We start from the raw sequence: 23,377 nt of genomic DNA on the forward strand, positions 1-23,377 counted from the left end.
CACAGACAGTAATGAGTAACACAAATACTACTAATGAAAACAAACAATCAAATCTGGTCAGATGGGTTTGATACCTTTGGGTTAAAGGAGTCAATTGGCAACAAACTAAGCGACTGTACCTACCATGAGTCCTCCTGACAATAAACCACTGAGAAGTGAAATCCCAAGACCTTCCCATGAACTGTGCACTCCTTTACACCTTTGCTTGATTGGCTGGTTATTGTGCACTCAGAGACTTTACACCCCATGTTTCTGAAAGATATTTAATGCACTTTTTAAAATTATGTTGGCACACAGGTTCCAAACCATATTGGTTTATGGCTGGAGATACAATAATCAATTATAGTATTTTAAGCTAGTGGCTTCAAAGGGTATCATGGTCTTAAATTAGAGACTGACTGGATATTTTTTAATCAAGATGGATGTGTAGCAATGTGTTTTAGATAAGAACTGGTGCATCCATAATTCATAACTGTTGATTATGGTAGTGAAAGAGTCCTCTTCTATGTCATTATGTTCAGTTAAACCAGTGAAGAAGTTAAATCCAGTTTGTATGTCATGCTTTCATGCTATACATACAAATGTGTGCCCATTTTTTAGATCACTTGCAATGCTCCTAACAAAAATCGAATTATTTAGATTAATGATCTGGACAGCTCACTGAATACATGCACTACCATTTTTAGCCTCTCAGCCCTTGTAGTATAATCTGTGTCGGTTGTCCTTCTTTAAACTTTTTCAGCCACTCATACTATATGCACTGAATTAGGTCATGGTTATTCCCATAAACCTTATTCATCCTGTTGTAAATATTCATAGCCTACTTGCAATCACAGTTCTTTGTTAGGAATTCAATCCTCCTTCTTTGCTCAAGCACATGATCCATACATATTGCCATTTTCACCGGGAAGCCAATGCCCTCTAATGAGTGAGATAGCAATTACACATGCATTTCTGGTGAGACGGTATTGTAGTATCAGACATGAGTATTGATTTAACATTTTCTGAAAATATTACCCCACTTTCCAAACACCCTTTATACTGTACTTTTCTTAATGCATTTCAACCTCTTACATTTTATGCATTCTGATTTGTTTTTTTAAAAGAAAGATATAGCAATTGTAGAAACATAGTTTTGATTTTCCTTCCTGATTTTGCTGGAAAACGGCAATGAGGAATATGAGGCATGCTGACCAGTATCTGCTAATTGATCCACCACAAAACTTAAAAAAATAGCACCAAACTACCGATTGATCCAGGATTCTTTTCAAAGTGTTTTAGAATAAACTAGGGAATATCTTGTAAAGTTACACGCACCTTCTTAACCTGAAGATTCAAGATTCAACCTCACGTTCCTTGACCTGTACTCGAAGACTCCAAAATAACACAATAAAATGCATTTTGTTGTAATACTGCAATTGTATATTACTATCTGAACTTTTCCAAAAAAATTATATATTTTTAATAATATTTTTAAACAGTAAAGAAGAATGTTAATATAAGTCAAGCCTAGTCCAAATGTTTAATTTACTCTAGCATTTAAGAGACAGATAAAATATTTTGGTAAGATATACTTAAATAATTTTAAAAACGCTAGTTCTTTGGAAATTACAGCACATCATTAAAAGCGTATAAATAAATAATTGACATAACCTATATGGTAACATGAAATCACAATCAAGCAAACGAACAACGAGTTCCCATGTAATATGTCAGAAATAACTGTAAATGAAAGACCAGCACTCTTGACGGTGATCCTTTAACAATCGGTAACCAAGTACAGCCTGTTTGCAAACATAAATTTCACAGGTGACAGGAAAAATAACACCACTAATGGAAAATAATAATAGAAAAACACCCAAGCCTCCTTTGCCCCCGCCCACCGGGAAAAAGGAGCGCAAAGCTAATCCCGTGGATTTGGATGGCCATATCCTCAGCTGTGCCCTGTATCACATCAGTCTGGAGCTCGGTGAGAGGCAGAGGAGCCCCGCCGCTTCCCCACCGAGGGTGACACTGCGTGCGCTTGATTCCATCTGCGGCATCAGATGGCGGGTCTGGCTGCGGCGCTCTCAGCGCACGGTGCTCCGCGACTCTTCCCGGCTCCCGTTTATTTGCAGCTCATCTGAATTCCGCTTACTACTTCCAACTACTTTCTTTAACCGAGTAGGAGAATAAAGAGGATCCGTGAGGAGGTAATGAATTCGGCAACTGAGATGCGCAGCAGCATCTCTCTTTCCAGAAACATACTGTTCAGTTCTGCCGATCACGGACTATTATTCTCTCCTGTTCATCCTTCTGTGTGTCACACTGCTTCTTGTGATAGCAGTAGGAAATCACACAGCTAACGGGGGGACTTAGTGTTACTACTGCTCTTGGCTCCGCTGCTATTTTTCCCTTTCACTTTTAAAGGTAACAGCTGGCATCTTGCTGTCATCTTTCCATTGGGGGGAAATAATAAAATCTATTGTATCCTGCGACCTAGACAACCTATTCGGGAAGGGAGCAGCAATCAAAGCCACTACATATTCGTAAACAATAATGCAAATGCACCTTTGTCTCGTCAACAGACTGCGATGGAAGATTGACATTGTTCATTTCTAGAAGGGGCAATGACATGGACGTTTGGAGAGAGTTTATGAATCCTTGACATCCTTTTTTTTAAACGAGGATTACTTTTTTTTTAGGTAGACGTAAATATGGGTCTCTTTTTAGTAGAACGGGTCTTCTTTTTCGAGAGATGTAAGCAAACAGAACGCAAACAATCCCGTTTTTAAACCAGTTGACTTTTTTTTTTGTTTCTAAGCCGTTGCACTGGGATAAAGCCTGGACGAAGTAGGCAGTTGAAAATTGCCCGTCTGTGAAAGAAGCCACTCGGAAATACCAGTAACAACTGGTACAAACATTCCATGTGTTTATGAATGTAATAACTGGATATGATTGTGCTGCCACCGCCTAACCAATTAAGAATTATACACGAGGAGTAAGGTATGCCGACAAGAAAGGCTCTAATTGATGATTAGTGTGACGCCAAGTCGGTCCTAGTGCGCGTCGTTTGCACCCAGTGGTCACTCACGAACTCTGGGCTCCAGGTGTGTTTGGCGAATCAGGCATCAAACTGGATTTTGGAGTTACAGTGATCCACGTGGGACAGCAAGCCTCACTTGAGCTTTTCATCATGGGCTGTTGCAGTGGCCGGTGCACACTGGTCTTTATATGTAGTATGCAACTGGTAAGTAAAAGTAAAGTTGTGGCAATGTTGTTATCGTTATTACTGTATGTAACAATAGTGATGTTCTCAAACAGCAGCAAAACCGATAATGAGCGAGAACGTAACTCTTCTTTTTTTTGTTTCATATATGAGCTTACATTTTGACTACTGATGTTAACTCCCATATTTCCCGAAGCAGTACTGTGATGCTTACATATTGGTGCTAGTGGAGACTGCCACACGGCAGACCCTTTAGCGTTAATGTCCTGAACGGGTACGCGGAGCTCATTGCATTCGAGTGAGGAGAAACCGGCGTGTCCTTCCTCGCCTCTTGCAAGGTATCGAGGCGGCAGGAGACGAGATTCGTACAAAAAACCGCTCTCTTCTCCCGGGAGCGAAGTGAACAGGAGACGAGCCTTTTAAAAAGCTCTTCGAGTGGACAGTAAAAGGACGCATCGCGTTACGGTTTTAAGAAGACTCTCACCTGTACCTGCTTTATAGGGTGACACGCATCCTACAGTATCGAGAGTCTCAGTACCTTGGCAATATCTCCCTGTACTGTACAGTACATATCCTAGGATTAGTTCTAAGATTGAAGAAAGGAGGAACTGCACACACGTTTCTCTGACATGTTTTTCGTGACCTCAAATACGGCATATCAGCTAACTTCAGAAAATCACTCTTTTGCCTTATAACATCTGTGCGACTAGCGCTGTCTTTTTCAAATATTAATAGTTTCTCCCTAGAGGGCACTAAAATTAATTTAGCTCTTCTATGACAATGTTTTTTCCACCCCATGGGGTTGTTCTATCATTGTGGGGAAAAAAGTATACAAGATTGAAGAAAAAACTGGCATCCTTTCGAGTTTTTTTTTTTCAAATGTATTCATATTCTTAAAGGAATTCTACTGCTGTTTTCTGCTTTGCCATACTGAGGAATGTGTGTGTTTTTATACCTGTGTGCGCTGTGGCAGGATGAAGCTGAGAATGGTGTATTACATGCTTTACCTGAAGAATGATGTTTGTTTATTAACTTTTAGAAAGTACACTATAATGTACAACTTGTAAATAGTCCCAGAAAGATCATAACAAAATGGACTGGAGATTAAGACTGTTCTATATCTTTGGTTCAATATTAAAGGAATCACACTTACTATATTAACGGTATCCTATCTTTATATAATAATCTACCCTGAGCCTCAGAGTTAGAAGGTGAAGATGGCAAATTGTGTTAAAAGGATCTGGCTGGAGTCAGTCCTTCACTGCCTCTGCTGGTATCCAAGATAGCAAGGTGGTTTCCTCTCAAATTAAACCATTCTTACTGTATGTCCTTAAAGAGATGAAGAAGTGCTGTTTTGCTCATTTCATTATGTACTGTCTTTTTGTGGTAAACTGTAATTGACATGGAAATGTGAATTTGTTCCCACCCAGTGTGAAGCTGCTGGGATCTGAGCAAGCACAGTGAGTGTGTTGAGTAAGCCTTTTTCTCATTACGCTGTTGTGGGTGTGTTCTATAAAATGCTGTCCAACATAATTAAAAGAGATAAGATGATACAGTTAATGCAAAAAAAACACAAAAAAGAAAAACTAATCTGACAATTAAAAACAAATTCTCTCAATCTACTCTCCCAGTGCTACAGTATCTCTATGTAAATAAATACTCAGAGTAACTCTGTTAGTGATAGGTGTGATTGTGGCTTGAAGACAGGTGTAACAAGTGCAGAAGCATCTACATTCTCTGTAAATTTGAGTTAAAATCCCACATGGTGAAGTGTGCGTAGGTTCCTTATTACCAATAATAACTGCATGTTGTGGCTGATCTTGTGCTTAGGCAATGTTTCTTTCAATGAAAATGATACATTTGCATTAAGAAATGCTATTATCCTTAAAAGAAATACCATAAAGGGAAATGTAAAGCTATTTTGTGTGAATTTGATATAAGGACTAGTGCTGCATAATAGTGATACAAAAAGTGTTTTGTATAATAATTGTTTACACTTACATGGCGCTTTTCTGGACACTCCACACAAAGTGGTTTCCAGGTAATGGGGACTCCCCTCCACCAGTGTCCAGCCCCACCTGGATGATGCGACAGCAGCCATAGTGCACCAGAACGCTCACCACACATCAGCTATCAGTGGGGAGGAGAGCAGAGTTACGAAGCCAATTCATAGATGATTGATTAAGGGACAATGGGATGCTGGGGTTACACCCCCTACTCTTTTCAAGGAACGCCCTGGGATGTTTAATGACCAAACAGAGTCAAGACCTTGGTTTTACATCTCATCCGAAGGATGACGCCTGTTTACAGTATAGTGTCCCCGTCACTATACTGGGGCATTAGGACCCACATGGACCACAGGGTGAGTGTCCCCTGCTGGTCCCACTAACACCTCTTCCAGCAGCAACCTTAGTTTTTCCCAGGAGGTCTCCCATCCAGGTACTGACCAGGCTCACACCTGCTTAGCTTCAGTGGGTTGCTAGTTGTGACTTGCAGAGTGATATGGCTGCTGGCTAGCTGTCTAAATACAAAACTGCTGTGAAAAACTGTCCTGGTACTAATAGAACCATGTAATGCTGCTGAGATACAAATTGCTCTGCATAACACCATCCAGATACAAAGAGCACCGTGTACCAATGCCCTGATACAAATTAAATGCCACTCACATAGACAGGTGTACCATAAAAGGCAACACTGTCAATGTCAGAAAATGCAGAAAAAACAAAGGGGCTTCATTGAAACAAAGTATAAATATAACTCCTGAAAATATTTAAGTTAAATACATAACAGTGTCATTGTTTCAAGTTCAGGCTAACATTCTTTGCTTGTTTATCTTTCTATTCACTAAATTAAACTGAACGGCAGCCCTAAGCTGTTTTACTTTGCTTTAAAAAGAAAACCTAAACTAAAAATAGCAGTTAAATCCATAAACAAGGTTGTTACTCATCTTGAGAACGCATCTTTCCCATCTACCCTCTGCTCGGTGCAACACAATCTTGCATGGGTGGTCAACTCGCAGTTATACAATATGCGGATGACTGTTTCCAGGTGTCTGCATTTTTCTCCCTTTTGAGATGCTGCTGCTTCTGAATGTCCATGTTTCAAAAGCTTGATTTTCAAATTTGAAATACAATCCACACAAAAAAAGTCTAAAATGGGAACTAGGGAATACAGTACACATCATAAAATTTCCAATTTTTTACAGGCTTAAAGTATTTTAATTTGTGGCAAAAAGAATCCTGATTTTGTGCTGCATCTCAAATTAGAATTGAGATTAAACATTTGGGTCTATATTTGTGTTCCAGGGAAACAAATCCCCTTTTCAGTTATTATTTTCCCGTATTAAAGAACACATCTTTACCAATGTATCACTTCCGCTATAGTTTTTTATTTCAGAAACTTTCATCTCATTTCCCATGTATGACAACTATGAAGCACATTTTATCTTCGTTGAGAATTCTTGAATCACACAAGAGCAGTCTTACCACCTGCCCTGATCACTGATCTGAAGAGCTATTGTAAGCAAGACAGGGCCTGGTCAGTGCAATGATGAGAGACATTCAAGCTTGCATACTCTTGCCTACATTTTATCACATTTTCCTACTTCTTCACTGAAAACAGTCTGCGAGCTCTATACGCAGTTAATCTGCATATCATCCCTGTCGTTTGGATATGACAGGAGGCGAAAAACGGGTCAAATGAAAATGAACTGATACAATGGGAACCCAAAAGGGTATAGGTCCCTTTTTCATTTGGCTTGAGCAGGGTGTGGAATAAAACTGAAATTTTAAGGAAACACACCAAGGAAACACACTGATGTGACTAACTAGTTATTTCTTAAAATGTATTCATAGTCTGGCCTACAGTTCCTCATGTCACCTCAGCGGTGGGTAGAGTGGGTCTCCTCCTATACAGTATGTACTGTAGGGATTCGGAAATATTTTAAAAGGACTATAAATATACGTATTTCTTGATAACGGTTGCGTTACAGGTAGGTAAATAGGTATTGTGGCAGCATCACATGTCTCCTACAGTATAAAACGTAAGGCTTTTTCAAGGCAGAAATATTCTTAGTGTTGTACTCTTCAAATGCCGTTCCGAACACGGGACCTGATTCTTTCTCTCCTGTTGACCTGTGGTGTGGCCAACTGGTGAATGCAGCCCCAGTTCCCAAATGAATTATGCACTGTATGTGGCTCTGTTCTGCAGTCCTTCACAGAAATAAATACCCTAGGAATGGGAACAGATTTGGAAGAAGCCAAATGAAGACATTTGCAAAAACATGCACATCCATGTGAAGCAATTACTAGAGAGCCTTATGTTTAAGTTGTTGGGAGTTCTGAATTCGAAACTGGATTGTTTTTGGTTAAATTCCCAGTTGAGGAACTACTGCTGTGCCTGTAAGTAAAGTGCTGTATTAAAATACAAATATAATTGGATACAAATGCAAGGTGCTTTACATTTGCCACTATCTGCATTTTTTATTTTTACATTAAGGATGTAAATTAGTTTTCCAATTATTTTGTTTCATTAGCAAAGTCTGATCAATATTCAGATCAACAAAATAACTGGAAAACTAACTTACATCCTTAATTAAAGATGTGCAATATTTCTATTGAAAAAAAAACAGGCCGATTTATGTCTCTAAGAAGAAGGAATGCTGAGGAACTATAGGAACTGTAGTGTTTAACAAGGTGAAAGTTTCAGCTTATAGTATGTCTTCTAAAGTCTGAAAAGCTGATCAACATATTTGTATTCTCTCGAATTGACTACTGCAATGCTCTGCTCCCTGGGGTATCTAAATCTACTCTGAACAAGCTGCAGTATGTCCAAAATTCAGCAGCCAGAATCCTGACCAGATCTAGTGCAAGTGTTCACATTACTCCTATCCTGGAGTCCTTGCACTGGCTTCCGGTCAAATTCCGCGTAGACTTTAAAATCCTCATGCTCACCTACAAGGCTTTACATGGCTTGGCACCTCAATACCTGTCTGAACTTTTATCGCCCTACTCCCCACCTCACAACCTCCGCTCTTCAAATTCTGCCCTCCTTACTGTCCCCCAAGCCCGTCTACATTGTATGGGCGACAGGGCCTTCTCCTGCTATGCCCCCAAGCTCTGGAACTCCTTGCCCAAGGATATTAGAGAGTCACCTTCTCTAAACTCCTTCAAATCCAGACTCAAAACCCTCCTTTTCAGAAAAGCCTTTACTTAACTGCTTCCATTCTTCTCCCCTCTGCTCTTCTTAATACCATCTTCCACGGTCTCCTCTATTGTTATTGTTGTATTGTTGTAATTATAATTGTGTCCTGTCTTGTGAAATTTTCTTATTGTTGTAGTCTTCTTATTTATTGTTATTGTCATCCTGTAAAGCGCTTTGAGAAGCCACCTTTAAAGGCGCTATATAAAATAAAGTTTATTATTATTATTATTATAAAGTCACAGATTCTGTGAATCTGTTGTGAGGGTCAACAGTTTTATTCTATGATATCAACATTTTCTGTTATCAAATCCATTATCTCAATACAGTATGCAATTTGTGCAATAAAAAGGGAATTAACATACTGTATAAAACAATCACATAAAATGGCACCAAATGCAAAATATCCATGCACATACAGTGCCTTGCGAAAGTATTCGGCCCCCTTGAACTTTTCAACCTTTTGCCACATTTCAGGCTTCAAACATAAAGATATAAATTTTTTATTTTATGTGAAGAATCACCAACAAGTGGGACACAATTGTGAAGTGGAACGAAATCTATTGGATTTTTGAAACTTTAACTAATAAAAAAATGAAAAGTGGGGCGTGCAAAATTATTCGGCCCCCTTGCGTTAATACTTTGTAGAGCCACCTTTTGCTGCGATTACAGCTGCAAGTCGCTTGGGGTATGTCTCTATCAGTTTTGCACATCGAGAGACTGAAATTCTTGCCCATTCTTCCTTGCAAAACAGCTCGAGCTCAGTGAGGTTGGATGGAGAGCGTTTGTGAACAGCAGTTTTCAGCTCTTTCCACAGATTCTCGATTGGATTCAGGTCTGGACTTTGACTTGGCCATTCAAACACCTGGATACGTTTATTTGTGAACCATTCCTTTGTAGATTTTGCTGTATGTTTGGGATCATTGTCTTGTTGGAAGATAAATCTCCGTCCCAGTTTCAGGTCTTTTGCAGACTCCAACAGGTTTTCATCCAGAATGGTCCTGTATTTGGCTGCATCCATCTTCCCCTCAATTTTAACCATCTTCCCTGTCCCTGCTGAAGAAAAGCAGGCCCAAACCATGATGCTGCCACCACCATGTTTGACAGTGGGGATGGTGTGTTGAGGGTGATGAGCTGTGTTGCTTTTACGCCAAACATATCGTTTTGCATTGTGGCCAAAAAGTTCGATTTTGGTTTCATCTGACCAGAGCACCTTCTTCCACATGTTTGGGGTGTCTCCCAGGTGGCTTGTGGCAAACTTTAGACGAGACTTTTTATGGATATCTTTGAGAAATGGCTTTCTTCTTGCCACTCTTCCATAAAGGCCAGATTTGTGCAGTGTAAGACTGATTGTTGTCCTATGGACAGACTCTCCCACCTCAGCTGTAGTTCTCTGCAGTTCATCCAGAGTGATCATGGGCCTCTTGGCTGCATCTCTGATCAGTCTTCTCCTTGTCTGAGCTGAAAGTTTAGAGGGACGGCAGGTCTTGGTAGATTTGCAGTGGTCTGATACTCCTTCCATTTCAAGATGATCGCTTGCACAGTGCTCCTTGGGATGTTTGAAGCTTGGGAAATCTTTTTGTATCCAAATCCGGCTTTAAACTTCTCCACAACAGTATTACGGACCTGCCTGGTGTGTTCCTTGGTCTTCATGATGCTCTCTGCGCTTTCAACAGAACCTTGAGACTATCACAGAGCAGGTGCATTTATACAGAGACATGATTACACACAGGTGGATTCTATTTATCACCATCAGTCATTTAGGACAACATTGGATCATTCAGAGATCCTCGCTGAACTTCTGGAGTGACTTTGCTGCACTGAAAGTAAAGGGGCCGAATAACTTTGCACGCCCCACTTTTCATTTTTTTATTAGTTAAAAAAGTTTCAAAAATCCAATAGATTTCGTTCCACTTCACAATTGTGTCCCACTTGTTGGTGATTCTTCACATAAAATAAAAAATTTATATCTTTATGTTTGAAGCCTGAAATGTGGCAAAAGGTTGAAAAGTTCAAGGGGGCTGAATACTTTCGCAAGGCACTGTAATTCTAATTATGTCCCATTTTTTAATTTTAGCATCCATCATTTGTTAAAAAAAATGTTAAACCCTTCTATTGAATGAAATAAGTTAGATGTCAGGAAAAATGGCAAAAATAATTAAAGAACTAAATAAATGTTATTGTAAAAATATTGATTCTCCTGAGACCATACTGGGGAAAATGGCCTTGATAGCAGTTACAAGTAAATACAATTACAGCAAGTCTTTTCGGATTAGTTTCTACCAGTTTTAAAGAATTTGTTGTGACCATTTATTTTGTTCTTGTTAAGCAGCTCCAGTGTAGCTTTGGGTCAATGTCCTGACGAAGGGTGAAGTGTCACTCAGTTTTTAGTCTTTTTCCTATCAGACTGTAGCAAGTTTTCCTCTTACATTTTGCCAGTGTTTTTCTTGATCCGTTTTCCATCCAGTCTTGACAGAGCTTCCCAGTCACTGCTGATGAAAGCAGCCCCATGTACAGTGATCATACTGTCTGCGCCGTGATTGGCAGTAGGCCTGGTGCTTGCTGGGGTGATGCTGTGTTGACAGTATGCCAAGAGTAACACTTTGCATTCCGACCACAATGTTAAAATTTTGTTTCCTTCTGACCGCAAAGCCTTCTGCCGCATGTTTGCCATATCACTATAATGTTTTGTCAGAAACTCCATGTGAGATTTTCTGTGGGTTTTCCAGTCTTCCACACATGCCAGCTTTGTGCATTGACTGGGATGTTGTTACTTCACTGACACTTTCTTGCATTTCAGCCGTTGGATTCTCTGGCACTTTCAGAGTTATTGTTGAGACCCCTAATCAGACAGGCTGATCTAGGCAGTGTCTGTTACATCTTCCACTTCTTAGTGATTGACTTTATTTTGCTTAAGAGGATATTCAGTGTCTTTATACAGCTTGATCCCATAGTTGTTTGATAAGATGTTTGGTCTTAATGGTTGAGTCTTTGTTTGAAATTCACTATCCGACTGAGGGAACTTGCGGAGACAGGAGAATTTATTCTGAAATCATATGAACCACTATTGTTGAAAACAGACGGAGGCCATTCAGCTAATTGTGTGACTTGTCAAAGTAATTTTGTTCACCTGAACTAATTCAGATTTGCCATAGCGATGCAAGTGAATACTTATGCAATCAGTGTATTTAAGTTTTTCAATTTCCTTTGCAGTTTCTTTTTCCTGACATTTAACTTCTTTCATCCACAGAAGTCTTTAGTTTGAACATTCAAGTTTAGATAAAAAATATCCTTTTAAAAAATGTGTATTCAATATTTGTCATTTAACACAGCGGGTGAATACTTTTTGTGGCACTTTATTATAATTATAATAATGTTAGAGATAATATTCACTGTTTTACACAAATATAGTGTAGTTAATAAAAGAGATAATATATTTCAAAAGAATATGTTGGACCGCATTCCTAAGAGAGAGCAGGAAAAAAAAGCAGTTCTGAGTATATTTAAAATTGTTTAATGTTCTGTGTTTTATTGGATCCTCATTCATCCCGGTAATTTAAGATAGTAGATGTGAATCATTCTGTAACTCATAACATTTTATTTTACACTAATTCACTAAGAGTCTGGTTCCCTTCAGCTAGGATTAATGTGTATTCAGTAAACATATGTACAGGTAAGTACATAAAACTACTGTAAGTAATACCTGATACTTAGGAACATGAATACATTTTAAGAAATAACTAGTGAGTCACATCAGTGGGTTTCCTTGGTGTTTCCTTAAAATTTCAGTTTTATTCCACACGCTGCTCAAGCCAAATGAAAAAGGGACCTATACCCTTTTGGGTTTCCATTGTATCGGTTCATTTTCATTTCACCTGTTTTTCGCCTCCTGTTGTATCCGAATGACAGGGACAATAGGCAGATTAACTGCATATAGAGCTTTCAGCGAAGAGGTAGGAAAATGTGGTTTCCACGGGAGAAACTTTAGGTATTGTAGGCAACAGTATGCAAGCTTGAATGTCTCTCATCATTGTACTGACCAGGCTCTGTCTTGCTTACAGTAGCTCTTCAGATCAGTGATCAGGGCAGGAGGTGGTAAGACTGCTCTTGTATGATTCAAGAATTCTCAACAAAGATAAAATGTGCTTCATCGTTGTCATTCACCAATTCTCTTAGATTGAGCGGTCTGTGCCTAGTTTGAAACTTTGATGGTGCTGTAGAATTCCCAAGCGAATCCTGTGGGGTTTCTCTCCTAATTTGTATTTTTTATTTGGTTAGAACAAAGAAATCCCAGTCTTTCTTCCCCATCTCTGATGACCTGAATTATATATTTGTCCAAAGTACCTAGTTCACCTCTTGGCCTTTTGATTGATGTGTTTTTCCCCAGATGGATTTTGAGAGTACTTTCTGGAAAAGGTGGAACAGTTGAGATGCAAATGATTTACTTTTAAATCTGGAATGTATTGTCGTTGTATATTGTAATTAACTTGAATTCGTTTCATTGTCTACATAAAGAATAGCTAATAGGAAATGTGTGAAACAATTTGCCCGAAATATTTACAGTACTTACAGTACTTGTTTTTTTTTTTAGGTTTAACTATTTTGGGTTAAATTCCTATAAATTTACTCATACTATTACCTTACTGGTGAAATGTAGATTGTTGTGTAAATGTAGATTTACACAACAATGATGGTTGTTGTGTAAAGGCATTGTCTGTACTTTTGGAAGTCTTCTAGAAAGATTTGGGAAGTAACATGGCTTCTGAGAGTAATTGTCACTGGGAATGTGGAAAGCTGTGTTCTTACCTACTGTACTGTAGGAGTGGGTTGCAAAGGTTTATCAGATCTGTGTGACATGGAATCAGACCCCCGCAAGAATAAAAAGTCTGAGTGTTGTGCCTTTGTTATGAACTTGACTTTTCTCTGTGTTTAAGGCATTAGCTTGTTTTGTGATTATGTAGTTTCTGTACACAAATATATTAGGTCTAATATTAAGGAATGAGATATTTGTGAAAGACAATTCATACTAGATATGAACACTAGGTGTTCAAAATGAAACAAGGTATTGTTTATCTTATCTTAATGTTATCTTAATGTATTTTTCACAGTACAGTGTAATTCCAATTCAAGGAATGATGGATGGATTTTCCTTCAGGATCTTGAATATAATGCAAGTTAGACTGTTATTTATTTAGTTTTCTTCAGATTTAAAAAAAAGGATTTTTTTAAAAAAATATTTCTTCTAATTTTAAAACTGTAATAAACAAATTTGAACAGTAACTGTAAACTGTCAGTCAACTAGACTTCACTCTTCTGACACTTGTACCAGTAATATGGCATCCAGTAGATGCGTGTGCTTTGCACACTGCCAGACTGATGTCTGACGTTTTCCACAATGTACAGTAGGTTCCAAAAGAAGAGTTTGCATAGATTGTAGGAGTGATGCTGCTCTCTGATTGCAAGCTCAGAGATGCCCGGCCAATTACAGATGGGAGCTCAAGCTGATTTAACACCCAGGGGTATGTGACCTAGTGCTGTTTCTGCAGGTTAATGACATTGAGCAGACGCCATCTAGAGATATCTAGACTGTACAGGCGTTATACAGTACTTATCCTTATCCTTAAGCAACTTGGGTGTCCTGTTCAAGACCAGAAAGATACAGCTTTAAACATGAGAACATAATAACAAACATGGTACTGATATGGAATGACAGGGATGTAGCCATATAGTCCAGTAGCTGCAGATGTATCTTTTTGTGTAGAAGTAAATGTTTATTGTGTGATATTATTTATTGATTTTATTTTTTCATTTATAAGATTTATATTTTCAAAACTTCATGATTTTTCTATAGGTAGGAGTCAGTTCTCTGAGTTGCACATAGCAGGGATTTTAAACAGCCCAGAAGAGAATTGTATGATTTTTTCAGACCCACAAGTCTAGGCTCTGGTGTTAGTAAAATATCTGCAGTACCCTACTTAAAGATCAGTTCAGGAAAGTTTACAACCATGTAGGCTTTTGCAAAGAATTGGAATTTCAGGTTTATTTTCCTTGTTAATGACATGGCTGGACTTGGGCTGTAACACCATTTGTAACACTGTTGCAATTCAGGTCACTGTCTGAAATACACCTTGTGCTGTATGTGTCTCCTTCAGTGTTCTACAAAAATGGCTATTTTTAAAAACATCAACTCATCTCAGATCTTCACTGGACTCCACTGTGACTACCTTCACCCCTGCGTCAGGATGTGGGTTTTTCAATTCAACCCATTATATTGCTTTCAGGACAATTTAAAAACACATTATAAAAGTAAAAGCTTTACACAAAAATATGTAAAACACATTTTGCACATATTTAAAATGTATTTATAAGGTTACTGCCATTAAATTTATCTGCAAAATGTACATTTCAAATAAGTATTTCTTTGTCTCTCTCAATGGGCACACGTCTGAAATTGGTCTTGTTAAGTCTGGTGTTCCTAAAAATTTGAACTCAGAACTTCTTTCATCTTAACTGCGACAAGACTTAAGTCATGCTTATTGGCACCCCCCATCAACTTCGTAAAGCCAGTCCTGTAACCTTATCTGTAGATGGCTCTGTGCTTGAGCTTCAATCAGAATTGAAAAACCTTGGGGTTATATTGTATTCTGGCTTAACATTCGACCAACATGTGCAGCATACTGCCAAAACATATTTTTTTCACCTTAGAAATATCGCAAGACTGCGCCCTATGCTATCATTAACTATGGCTGAAAAGCTGATCAACACATTTGTATTCTCTCAAATTGACGGCTGTAATGCTCTACTCGCCAGGGTATCTAAATCTACTTTGAACAAACTGCAGTATGTCCAAAAGTCAGCAGCCAGAATCCTGACCAGGTCTAGTGCAAGTGTTCACATTACTCCTATCCTGGAGTCCTTGCACTGGCTTCCGGTCAAATTCCATGTGGACTTAAAAATCCTCATGCTCACCTATAAGGCTCTGCATGGCTTGGCACCTCAGTACCTGTCTGAAGTATTATCGCCCTACTCCCCACCTCACAACATTTGCTCTTCTAATTCTGCTCTCCTTACTGTCCCCAAGCCCGTCTACATTATATGGGTGACGGCCTTCTCCTGTTATGCTTCCAAGCTCTGGAACTCTCTCCCCAAGGATATCAGAGAGTCACCGTCTCTAAACTCCTTCAAATCCAGACTCAAAACCCTCTTCTTCAGAAAAGCCTTTACTTAAATGGTTCCATTCTTCACCCCTCTGCTTTTCTTAGTACCACCATCCACGGTCTCCTCTATATATTGTAATTGTGTTTTATTTTGTATATTCTTCTTATTTATTGTTGTATTCTTCTTATTTATTGTTATTGTCAACCTGTAAAGCGCTTTGAGTGGCCACCTTTAAAGGTGCTATATAAAATAAAGTTTATTATTGTTATAAGTAGTATAAAGTAGTAGGCTTTGAAACACTGCAGAGAAGCGTGAATTGTAACATTCATCTTCAATTTGTACAACTTGTATAGTTCCTGAGATCCAATATATTTCAGAAATGAAATGTAACAGGATTTTAAGGTGGTAAAATGTCCAGCTTGATAGCGGATTATTTTCTTGACCTTTAGAGATGCTTATTTTTTTCATTGGGTTTTGCCTTGTGAAATGCTGTGCTGTGCAGTTGTATTTTAATGCACATCTCTGTTCATTGCTTATCCATAAAAGTAGCTGGACAGAAATTATTTTTCAACTTTATTCAGTTTCGTAAAGGTTAATTGGTCCCAGTAGTGCTGGAAAAAAGGGTCCTTTATAGTGCATGGCGGTGCTCTCTGTGGGATAAAAATGACATTACATTTGAAGGAATACTTTGTTGAGCTCTTCTTTAACGGGGGTGACATTCCTAGTCAGTGAGTTTTTTAATTATGACGTATAAGATAGCACATATTTGTGTAGTCTCATTCTTTTAAGGTGTGCTTCAGATGTTATAATGCCTGATTTATTGTTAATTAATAATGGTAATTTCATGTTACTATGAACTGCGTATTTTATGAGTAGTGCTGGAATATGGCTTTTAGAAGCACATAAAACATTTCCCCATAAGAACTGATTCTAATGATTGTTGGCACTGCAGTGTTTTTCTTAAGTGTCAAACATTTTTCTACAAGTTGCTTGCAGAAGACTTGAGAAATACAAATTGCCTTGCCCTTCCTTGAGTATGGGGATACTGTTCTTGCATAGCCAGGTTTTGTGTTGATAACTATCCAGTCTTTGAAAAACCCAGCTCTCCCACGGTGCCCTGTCTGTGCAGCTCCACCCCACGGTGCTTCTTCCTCCTTATGGAGCCCGGTGTGCTGTTACTCCTGCAGAGCCGGAGTTCCCTATCTGGGGACATTCCTTTCCCAAGTCCACCTGTTCTTTTGAGTACCGTTGTGTCTTCCTGTTTGCTACTTTAAAGCTTTTTTCACTGGAGATAGTTGTGAAGCAAAATTCAGTTGTGAAGTTTGAGAGTTGGTTTTCATCTTCCTTTCGTTTGCCAATATTCTGGCCCGGAGACCAGTGTAGATAAAGTGTAGCTCAGGTGGACTGTATCCTGTTTGGACCTTCATAAAAATGGTTCTTGCTTTTCTGATTTTATTGTGACTGCCTTTTCTTGCTGCTTCACCACTGCACTGGCACTTCCTAGGTATGTGAAGGTGTCAGTGAAATCTGTTGTTGCCCGATTCTGATACTCTGGGTATAGATGCTACTTATCTCACTTTCTGCAGCTCATATTTAGGCTAACATGCTGCCCCTCAGATCTGCTCTGTCAGTTGTTTCCTGCATATGGTTGTTAGTATAGAGAAGCAGGTCATCTATGTCCAGATCTAGATAGTATAGGGCTGTGAAGGGTGTCTTCAGATGCTGCTTCCTTGATCTTGAGTTGTGGGGCACACTATTCAGTTAGTGGTGTTGTTGAAGAGTAAACATAATATTACAAGACCTTGTCTGACATTGTTGCGAGCAGAAATACTGTAGCTGGTATAGAATTGTAAATGTACTGAGGTAATAATAATAATAATAATAAACTTTATTTTATATAGCGCCTTTAAAGGTGGCTTCTCAAAGCGCTTTACAGGATGACAATAATAAATAAGAAGACTACAACAATAAATAAGAAGATTTCACAAGACAGGACACAATTATAATTACAACAATACATCAATAACAATAGAGGAGACCGTGGAAGATGGTATTAAGAAGAGCAGAGGGGTGAAGAATGGAGAATGTGAAGGTACTCCACATGATCTTAGTATTCACCATAAACTGTTCCTGTGGATCACATAAAAATCTTTCTTAAAATCGTTGCATTGTCTTTAACACTCTATGGATTGTTTTATTATGTTATTATTATTTTATTACGTTACTGAAAGTAAAAATCAAACCAATATGTCCTCTTGATTCTTTCAAAGAAAGCTTGATTACATTATAAGAGGTCGACAGCAGCCATCTACATCTTGCAAACATTCTGCTGGGGCTAGAAGAACACTCTAACAGTATGTATAGTTACCCATGTTTCTTTCCTTTCTTTGGAATTTGAATGATAGTTCCTTCAGTATTTGCTGATCTCATTCATGGTACTACATCCATTTTGTCTTGTGCTTCTTTTATAATCAGTGTTGTTTAAACTAATCCTAGTGTTGATATACCTGTAGATTTACTGTACAGAAGACTTCTTCATCTTGTTTAACATAACCATTTATTGGACCATAACATTCCCTAACTATTCAGTAGGAAGTAATTGTTAATTTCATGCTGAAAACTAGAAAGATATCACCTGAAGGAGTCTCAACAGCTAAGAGATCATGTGTACAATTCAGAATGGAATATACTTGTTCCTTTGCAGCCAACACCACACAACTCATACCATTCAATAACTGGATAGCTCCAGATTACTTTAGCAAATTATCCTGATATTCTCCACACTGCCTACTGTATATTCTCTATAATCTGGTCTTTTTTCTGTCTCCAGCATGAGGCGGAGAGCTCTGGGATTCTCCTTTCCAATGAGGTTATTGAATACTTTTTCATCTTGATTTGCTGGGTCCAATGTTTTTGGTTCTTTTATTTTAATCATCACTCAAACTTTTTATGAGCTTTACAGTATGTTGTTGTAACATATTTGTTTAACTAAAGCAAAGTCATGTGAGTGTATGAACCACTCCAACACTGCAAAACAGCCACCACTCCAGGAGTGTCTGAATACATTTGAAAATGTACAGTATTACAATAATTATTTTAAAGATCCTTACATGATGGGATGGTTTCCTTTTTCGTTTTAAGGGATCACAAACTCAGTTCTAGATTTTTTCATTTTTCTAAATCAAAATAGCTATTTTCCTCGGTATAATACATTGTATTGAATTCAAGATTTTTTTCAATTTTTTAAAATGTATCACAACTCAAATTAAGATGCCAAGTTTTATTCCATGCTGAAAAGAGAAGAAAGCAAACACAATGTTTCGGCTGTGGAGCCTTCTTTGGCTCCACACCTGAAGAAGGCTCCACAGCTGAAACGTAGTTTCCTTCTTCTCTTTCATGCAAGGAATAAACCTTTACTTGTTCCTCTGCAGCGTACGCATGCTGACACAACTACGGTACCTACTGTACTTGAGGTACTCAATTTAAAATGTTTTTAGATATCTGTTCAATGTGGCCATAATGTAACTATTTGTTGAAATGCATTTAGAATAAACAAGTGCTCCATTAAAAAAAATATACATTCAGTACATGTATAAGGTGCTTCTTATTTAAATTCTATTTTATCTTTATCTATGTTGTTATTTCTCATTGCTGAAACCATATTTTACAAAACAACAATATAGGCTGTATTTGAAATGTTTTTTATCCATATATCCTACTTGAAAAAGGTAATGCATGACTTCTATTATCACAGCACAGTTCGTCTTGTGGCATGCTACCTCTGGATTATTGCAAAACTTGTCTGTAATTCAATATATGCCAAGCTTAACAGTCTATTCCCATAGTCCAGGTTTTGTATGGCTCATTTTTTGTGTTCATGCATTAATAACAACTCTGAACAAACTTTGATTTACAACATTAGATGCTGTGTCAGTAAAATGTTAATTATATTGACTTATCCGTCCATTTTCCACAATTAGAGGAATTATTAAATCATTTTGGAACAAAATAAAAAAATGTGACTTGCATCTCAAGTGCCCTTTGCCAGCCTCTGCAAAGATGTACAAATCCTCAGAGGTACTTGTGGCCAGAGAACTGAAGTAAAATTGTGTTCGCAGGCAGTGAGATGACAGGTAATGCCACAGAGATCTGTCAGTCAAACAGAACAAGCCTTTGATTGTTGAAGGAGATGTGTGGAATGCAAAGAACAGGAATCAGCTGACCTCCATTTGTTGCTGCTGATTCCTTAAAAGCTAGAGAGATTAAATGGCTCTTCTAACATTTTAACTTTTATACATCTTAACAAAGTTACTGTAGGTAAATGTCTGGATAGTACCAAAATGTCTTTGGAGACTCAAGTTTATTTACATTCCATTATAGATTAAAGAATTAGATTAATCAGTTTTTTGGTCTTGGCACATAAATCAGATCTGCACTACTGTGTGGTGTCTCTGAAATTAACCCATGGAATATTAAATTAAAGTTCAGTTTAATTGATAGATGTTAAATGAAAACACATTTTAGAAATGTTTCTTTTTTAACATTTGGTTAAAAGTAAAATATAACAAATATAAAGTTGGATTTATCACAGTTTTGTTTCATTTGTTATTTTTAGCATTCTTATTTAAAATTATAATTGACAGGTATTTTTACTCTTTTACTGTATATCCCCAATTTGAAAGAACTGCATTGTAAACAATTCATCTTGACGTTGAAACAGATGTTAAAAAAGACACGTAAATGAGGGTGAAATGCTCAGCTACATCACTTGCATTAACCGGATGGACATGATTCCAAATGTAAATAGCTGCTGGAGGACGAACACAGCCAGTCCTGCTCAACACCACAGATGCTACAGGATGTCAGGAGTCACGGGTGCCTGGAAAGAGCAGATTCTTCAGCTAATTTAACCTCGTTCACCATTGGTAGAACAGTTAGTTATACTTTTCTTTAAAACTTAAAAAATGAGTTAAATGTCACGTTTAATACTGTACATTGCAAAGAGACTTCAAGTAGTTGTTTCAAAACATCTCATTGCAATTTTACATACCAACCTTTATCTGTAACAATTTTATCAATACTTAACAGGAGATTATTGGACATTTCCCCGCTTAATATGTTAAAATGCTTGGTCATTAAGGTGTGTTTTTTAACTTTGTACCAGTCTATGGTATTGTACTGTCTGTACGAGTAGTGATGTGAGCCAGGAGACTAGAATATATTGCATTCTGAGTTTGTACAAAGTGGCTTCTCTAAATCCCCCCTTAATTCAAATAATGAAGCGATATTCTTTACCTTGTCTGCTGTGAAGTGGGGCCACTGTTTGATAATAGCTGCTGCAAGTCGCCTTTTAGGGGGATTCTGATTTAGAGATTTTCAGTCATAAGCCCACAGATGGGCAATGTAATAACAAAATTAGGAAGAGAGAGGAATGATAAGAAATTATAATGCAATGGGAGGCATGAATGGGGTTTTTAAAATGTTTTGTATTGGTGGATGAAGTGGATATCGTCCTACATGTAAAGTGCCATGTGGTGCTTTGGGAAAAAGAGTGATTTAACAATTACAGGTACAGTATCTGTACAAGAATGAGTTATTATTGTATGTAATTTACTGAATGTAATTGTGAATGTTTCTGTTAAGGCCTACAGTGTATAATGTGATAGGCAATGGACATCTACAGTATGCATAATTGTTCGGTTAGGATTAAAGACCTTTTCAATAGCTTTAGTCTTCAATGCAACTGCAGATACAGTATACGTTTGTGCAACTTATTAAAAGGTGTCTTGGATTGTTGCATGATTATCAAGGCAGTATGCTCATCACGCACCAGCTCTAAGTGTAGAGAAGAACAGAGCTGTGAAGCCAGTTCAGAGACAGAGATTATTAGGATGACATGACTGGTAGAGGCCAGGGGGAAATTTAGCAAGATCACCAGGGTAATGCTCTTACTCTTTTTGAGAAATGCCCTGGGACTTTTCAAAACCACAGAGAGTCAAGATTTTGGATTAACATCTCATTCAAGAGATGGGCACCTTTTAGTGTCCCCATCACTATACTGGGGCGTTATAATCATACGGACCTCGGGTTAAGTGCTTCCTACTGGTCCTACTAACACCTCTTCCAGCAGCAGCCTTAGCTTTCCCAGGAGGTCTCCCATCCAGGTACTGGCCAGGCTCACACTGAGCTTCAGTGGGCTGCCTGTTGTGGTTTGAGGGTGATGAAGATGCTGGCCATTACTTACAGTATAACTCATGCATCCATAGAACCAGTGGTGTTCGTATGAAGAAAACATACTTTCTAATACATCGAGATAAACTGTATTTATGTTTTATTATGTTAACCTAATTAAACAGCTACAAGATAAACATCAAATTTGACCATCCGTTTCTTCTGTCATTATAAATTTATTTAAATTTTCTAAATAATTTTTTGCTTGATTGAGCCATGTAATAACAAAGGACAAAATTATAGAGTAATGAATGATAAGGAGATTATAATGCATTAGCAGATATGAAAGAGGTTTTGGAAATTATTTTACTTTTCAAGAGAAAAGTTTAGTTTAGTTCTAACCAATAGTCTATCCAAAAGAAAGCCAGGTGGCGTAATTGATCTTCCACCATTATGGTGTATGGTGTGCAGAGGGTGAAAGTAACATGCACATTTTCAGACTGAATTTTTTTTCAGTCATATACAGGTATTTTTGACTGTGAAGCCGATGAGGTGCAGTTGAGAAAATAAGAGATGGAATTTGTCACTGCGTCAGGCTCCACATGAAAAGTATTCAAAATGCATTTCAAAATGGCAGTGATATATGAACACAAATGTTGTCCTGCACACTTTCTTCCAGGCACCTACAACCTGGGTAAAATGCAACAGTGGCTATCCATCTTGATGTCAGGTTATTATAGATCATGCTTGGTTTGTTTAGGGTTGTTGCCATTTGTATAGTGTGAAAGTAGAATTAAAATGCATTCAGTGTATTTTTTCAATTTTTTGTAAAAGCTTGATCACAATTTACTATATCGATAGCATTCAAGATCAGCTATACCTCATTTAAGGTACTTTCAAGAGATCAAGATCATTTATAGTGGCATCTTCTTTTCTTTTATCACATTAATGGCAAAGAATAAAACATTTTTTCATAATGGTGACATAATAAGAATGTATTATGAAACAACTTCTGAAAGACGTGCACAGCTAATACCACCCCATTTTATGTTTGTTTTTGGTTAAGCGTTGGTTGGTATATACAAATTAATATATATATAAATATTTATTTGTACCAACCAGTTAACACGAACAATGGAGAGTGACTGTTGACTGTTGAGTAGTTTTGATTTAAAGTACTGTCAGTTTAAATCTGTGAAGAGTTCTGTCATCAAGGGTGTGGGTCTACGTCATGTCACTACCTAACAAGCAGTCCCTACAGCTCCAGCCTTTTGCAGGCTTGCAGTGTTGTTGGTGAGGGACAAACTTATAGTCCTCTAACAGCTCTAAATGGGGCTGAACCTCTGGTGCTGAACACAGGGCAATGGAGCCTGTGACATGTTAAATAAATGTCTTGATGGTGGAAGCATCTGTGAAATGTAATGAACAATGGATGTTTTATCTCAATAACTGATTTAACTAGAAAAATAACAGTAAACTCTAGTTCAAAGCAGCTTAAATGTAGAAATTATTCTGTAATTATGGGATTTAGACTATAAATTACATTTGAAATAATCAGCAGTACATTGGCCTTGCCAGATTTCAGATGTGAGCCAGTGCTCTATAACCAGAATTATGCCGATTAACTCTCCCATCGACTCA

General features: G+C 37.8%; 1 protein-coding gene across 3 annotated transcripts in view; it reads left to right on the forward strand.

The window, feature by feature from the left end:
* Positions 1–1,917: 1,917 nt before the first annotated feature.
* The window catches only part of nkain2 (sodium/potassium transporting ATPase interacting 2), a 286,417-nt gene continuing 264,957 nt past the window's right edge, over positions 1,918–23,377 (forward strand). For all 3 annotated transcript variants that reach the window (XM_006626429.3, XM_069195794.1, XM_015359899.2), the window contains exon 1: positions 1,918–3,229. In XM_006626429.3, the coding sequence (XP_006626492.2) occupies positions 3,176–3,229 (54 nt within the window). In that variant the 5' untranslated portion in view covers positions 1,918–3,175. The remainder of the gene's footprint in view (positions 3,230–23,377) is intronic.

This window comes from Lepisosteus oculatus, chromosome 2, assembly GCF_040954835.1.
Source record: "Lepisosteus oculatus isolate fLepOcu1 chromosome 2, fLepOcu1.hap2, whole genome shotgun sequence".
In the NCBI taxonomy this organism is placed as follows: Eukaryota; Metazoa; Chordata; class Actinopteri; order Semionotiformes; family Lepisosteidae; genus Lepisosteus; species Lepisosteus oculatus.